This window comes from Notothenia coriiceps, unplaced genomic scaffold (genome assembly GCF_000735185.1).
Source record: "Notothenia coriiceps isolate Sejong01 unplaced genomic scaffold, NC01 NC01_scaffold00011854, whole genome shotgun sequence".
Taxonomy (NCBI): domain Eukaryota; kingdom Metazoa; phylum Chordata; class Actinopteri; order Perciformes; family Nototheniidae; genus Notothenia; species Notothenia coriiceps.
Genome location: NW_011344555.1, coordinates 534,968 through 540,374, shown reverse-complemented (window position 1 = coordinate 540,374; position 5,407 = coordinate 534,968). Strand labels below are relative to the sequence as shown.

Below are 5,407 nucleotides of genomic sequence, written 5' to 3'. Positions count from 1 at the left end.
CAGTTAGCTTGAACGAAAACACTCAGCTAACTGGACGATAGAACAGGCAAGGAGCCAAATGTATGTAGTGAGAGGGGGCCGGAGACGCTCCCTTCCCTAGCGCAGTAACAAATTAGCGAGAGCCCTTGGCTAACTTGTACACAGTTATCTCATTAGCTTAAGAATAGATAGCACAATCAGCGACAAATGATAGCGATCTCATCGGCTGACGTGCAGGAGCGTCCGCTCTTTACCGCTCCGGAGCTCCTAGGGTCCGAGCGGTGAACACCGCGGTCCCCTCCCTTGGGAGGGCGGACAGCTAGCTCGTCGCAGCCTTTGGAGGGCGAGCGTTTTCCTAGCCCGCAGCTCCGATCGAGACAATCACAAGGCTACAGGCAGCGATGAGCTAGAATCTTAATTTTCAATAAGCTAGCTTGGCTTCTACTCAAAAAGTAGTAGCCTAACCTGCGCAGCGAGAAGATGAAAAAGGACTGAACTCGTTGACAACGCAGGAACTTATGCCTTCCGGGGTCATACGAGGTCACACGTGACTTTGTTGATATAAATATTCGACCTACGCATGTGCGAGACGGAAGATATCCAGTGCTAAAGCACCGCCTCTGGCGGTCAGTAAGGATTAAATAGAACAATTGTCCATGGATAACAGTTCATCTAAAAGTATGTGAAGTAACAGGCTGTATTCATGCTAACACATACTAGTAGTAGCATGGCATGATGTGTGTGAGTTCCCCTGCTCTCCTGACTCTGTGATGCTGTTTCAGTGCAAAACATTCACAATACATTATTAAAAACAAACTGTCAATAAGTTTCATCAGGGAACAGCAGCAGGATGCTTTCAGAATGTGTTCACACCTGTTTTGTCTCATCCTAACATAACTCCTCTCTGCATGTTTTAACTTTTTCTTTTGCATGTTTTAATTGCCTCATCTCTTTTACTTGAATATACCTTTCAAACCATATAAAGCTGCTAACGCTTCCGGGCACCAAGGTGAGTGGATCCTGAGCCCTGTCAATCCTTTGTTTAGAAAGTGAGTCCTGTGGAAAGGGTTCCCCTTTGTTTCCTGTGGGATTACTGTTTGTGCAGAATATCATTTCAATTCTTAGTATTAGGGAACTTGTGGTATACTGCATATTTGTTTTCAATCAAATCATTTAATACTTCCTTTTTTGTAGAAGAATCAGGAATCAACTTTCTTCTTGATTTTAAAGATATCCGGTGTCAAGCTTTCTTGACAATTGTATGTTAACAATGTACAATAAAGAATCGCCTCTCTTCCAGACTCTAAGAACATTCAAATTGTTATAGAACATACATGAACTTAGTAACAAAGTCAAAACATAGATTGTGGCATTTATTGTCCCTCATTTCATTTCATTTCAAACCTTTATTCAACCAGATTGGTCCCTTGAGATCATAGATCTCTTTTTCAAGGGAGTCCCTCATTTTCTCCCTTGTATACATTTCATAAAAAACCCTTAAACATGTGAGTTGATATGTTTAAAGGTACATGTGAACCACACTTATTTCAGCCATTAACAACTGACAGGTCAGTGTGGACAGCATTAGTTACAGCACAGAGCGTTGATTGCACCACGTTAAAGATTTGCAATGTCATGCCTCAATATTAAGATGATTTTGATAAAGGTGGATCTGGCCTGTGCTCTTAAGAGATTTCAGAATGACACTTTTCCTTGAGCAAGTTTGAAACAATAGCTAATAGTGCAGATTCATTGAATTGTAAAGAATGATGTTACAGTGTGCAGTATCAGCCGTCTCCAGCCTCTGAATGTGGTGATAAAACAAGGTGTCCAAACTAAAGTCACTTCAAAGATGTATTTATATAAATGTTTTGTAACACATTGCAACACAATGTGCTTTAGATAAAGATAGACTATAGAGCCATAGTGCAATGCAAACATCCGGCTTAATATGATGTCAACAGGTGTTTGTACAATTAGTTTGTAAAGTGTTTAATTGTACAAAGAATCAATGCAAAACATGTAAATCCAAACACACACACACACACACACACACACACACACACACACACACACACACACACACACACACACATTAGTGACTTAGTCATAAAACTGCTTTATATGAGTATTATTTTGATAAGCAGGACACAGAGGGCAGCTCTGCTTACAGTCAGTGTGGAGATGGTTAAAGAACACTGCATTGCAATTGCAATGTGTTTTATAGACATTTAGCAAGTGTCAACTAATCTTGTTAAGGTATGATAGTTCCTAGGTGATGAAGAGCTTTTGTCCTCATCCACAGATACCACTCGGCCAAAGAGGGATTATGAGGTGGACGGCAGAGACTACCACTTTGTGATGTCCAGAGAGCAGATGGAGAAAGACATCCAGGAGCACAAGTTCATCGAGGCGGGGCAGTACAACGATAATCTGTACGGGACCAGCGTCCAGTCCGTCAAATATGTGGCTGAAAGGGTGAGACTCAGTGTCTGTTAATATTAGCTGCGCCATATGAAGCAACATGTAAATATATCAAATTATTTCAGGGTAAGGCCAGTATACTGTACACTTCCTGGTTGTCACCCTAGCTACTCTGTGACATGTGGATCTATTTTACAAGATGCATTTTATGGCACTGTTTTACACCATGTGAGATTTATTGAAAGCCTTGCAGCTTTGAGGGTAAAACGTGATAATCTGAGTGGTTTTAAGTGGTACATTTCTTATGACTCTGTTAGGGCAAACACTGCATTCTGGATGTATCTGGAAACGCCATCAAGCGACTACAAGTAGCACAACTCTATCCCATCGCCATCTTCATAAAACCTAAGTCTATTGATACATTAATGTGAGTATTCATCTTTTATTATTATTTTTTTCATGAAAGTTACTACAACCTTCCACTAGTACTGTACAATCTTTTTCATAAAACTCAAAGACTAAATGGAATTTGCTAACACTTTTTTTATTAATTCCCCTTAGTATCATTTTTTTTAAATACACATGTAAGAAAATGGTTTATAACACAATACAATCTTTATGTAATTCATGTATTTATACGCGCTGAAATACTGCGCATTAATACACTTTAACACAAAGATGTTCTTATACACTATCTGCTTTCAGATAGATATAGAATGTTATAAAGCATCCATTCAAAGTGTGAATACTGCCTATAATTGCTAAATCAGGGGAAAAGTCTGCATGTTTTCCAGTTGCTGTATGAGGTTCTTATCCACGGTCAGTGTGTCAGCAGGGGGTCAGAAGAGAAGTAATGTCAGTGAGTGGGGGGCTTTGGTGAGAGCCCAGATCATGGCTTCAGCTCTCAGTTAGAAACATAGACAGTATAGCAGTCTCACAACCAGATGAAGCAGTGACAATATAGATATAGCATATACTGAAAAGTAGATTAGTTCAGGTTGACTGAAATATGGTCTGCTGCCGCCCGTCCACAGCAGCACATGTAAAAGACAAATCATGTGTGGGATGTTTGTTTCCTTTGCCTGGCACAGGGACATGAACAAGAGACTGACAGAGGATCAGGCCAGGAAGACGTTTGACAGAGCTTTGAAGCTGGAGCAGGAGTTTGGTGAATTTTTCACAGGTAAATAAAAGCACATATACTCAGTGAAGCATCTATATTCAGCTTGTCCCTCACAGTATATGAGGAGGCAATGCGAGCTGGCAACAAAACTGCTGACTCACAGGCTTTCCTTCAAACGTGAGAGTTGCATCAGTCAGAGGCCTGAAATATCAGGATTATTGTCAGGATCCTCTCACTTATCAGCTAAGATTAACATCTACAATTATAAAGGGAACAACACTGTGTGATCAGTTATCTTAGATTATTGCAATCATTTTGAATTTCAGCCTGGACAGACATGTATTGTATTAGTGGTATGATTGCATTTCTGAACTTAAAAAAAGGTGTCAGTGAGACAGGAATGTTTTTATTTGATGTGCCTGTTCTCCACAAGTTCCACAGTACATAAAGAGTTCCCTTTGCTTTGCAGCCCTGGTACAAGGAGACACCTTAGAGGACATTTATAACCACTGCAAACAGGTCATAGAAGAACATTCAGGACCCTATATCTGGATCCCCTCAAAGGAGAAACTATAATAACTCCTCAGCCTGGAAGGGAGTCTGGACTGTTAGGATTTAGTAATAAGTTGTAACATATGATAACTTCATGGCGATGAATTGTCTTCATAAATTATTATTGTGTATATGTTACATGTTCTATTTTAGTTTTTTCACTCATTTTTGTTTATTGCTTCATTTTTCACTCAACTTGAATGTTCCTGAATGTATTCCACAAATTGTTTTGTCTTGAAATATGAACCGTAAACATATTTATTGAGTTTTATTTAAACTAAAAGTAAGGAATAAATATGGTCATTTGTCCACATCAGCACTGTGTGGACATTCAGACAGGAAGTTGGAGCTGGCACACACAGTGCACATGTCAGGACTTGTGTTCCCACTGCGACACCCACACCCCCTCCACACTGCAGCAACTAGCAAATAATAATCATATATAGTTTGATGTTTTTTCTCTGATTTGCATCTATGCATCCCCTGAAGACAGCTTTACTTTGTGTTTGTTTACATTGTTCTTTCTTCTTTGAATTACTGTATTTATTTCTCTGACATGACATTGAGTATGAGTGAGGAAAATGTTTTATTCACTGTAAGAGTTTCATGTTTTTTTATTTAAAAGCCTACAATACTCACCACGCTGTTGCATTAACAATGATTAAGGGAGGAAGCTACCTTTGGCACCTGAGATCGAACACTATATTTTGCTACTTAAATTGCTAGGGGGCACAAAAGCACACAATTATTTATTGTTGTAAATATAACTTTGATTAAAAGGTCATTCAAAGAGCATATTGTTTTGATGAAGTAGTATGTTGTGACTGTTTAGGATAAATGGAAATATCAGTTGATGCTTACAGTATTTTGAAGGCATGGAATGAAAAGGTCAAATAATACCTACATTTAATATCGAAACACGTTTTTCTCTTTTGAAAACAAAAGCAGGATGATAACAAATAAGAAAGAAAATAGAGGACCAATACTTTAGCATGAACTGAATCAAAGATGGCAGTACATTAAGTAGAATTAAAACATACAACACCAAATGCAGTTAATGATCAGATGTTGATGTTCTGAAGCAACATGATGAGCTCATTGAGGATTTGAGAAACTAAACAGGTGAGTTGTTCAACTTGTCTCTGAAGAGAGAACAGCTTGTTCCTGAGTCTTACTGAGAAGGGTTTGGTCATAATGATTGCTTTAGAAGCTTGGTAACCCCCACAGCACAGCGCCCCGGATCCTATACTTTTCTATACAATATCTAAATTTCTGACAGAAGATTTGTGTTACGCAAACGGTTGAAGCCTACAGTATTATGAGTTTCAG

The 5,407-nt window shown here is 38.9% G+C and overlaps 1 protein-coding gene across 3 annotated transcripts in view; it reads left to right on the top strand.

The window, feature by feature from the left end:
• Positions 1-4,716, top strand: part of LOC104947095 (disks large homolog 2-like) — an 18,572-nt gene extending 13,856 nt beyond the window's left edge. For all 3 annotated transcript variants that reach the window (XM_010773054.1, XM_010773053.1, XM_010773052.1), the window contains 4 exons: positions 2,285-2,457; positions 2,721-2,830; positions 3,495-3,586; positions 3,996-4,716. In XM_010773054.1, the coding sequence (XP_010771356.1) occupies positions 2,285-2,457; positions 2,721-2,830; positions 3,495-3,586; positions 3,996-4,102 (482 nt within the window). In that variant the 3' untranslated portion in view covers positions 4,103-4,716. The remainder of the gene's footprint in view (positions 1-2,284; positions 2,458-2,720; positions 2,831-3,494; positions 3,587-3,995) is intronic.
• Positions 4,717-5,407: the final 691 nt, after the last annotated feature.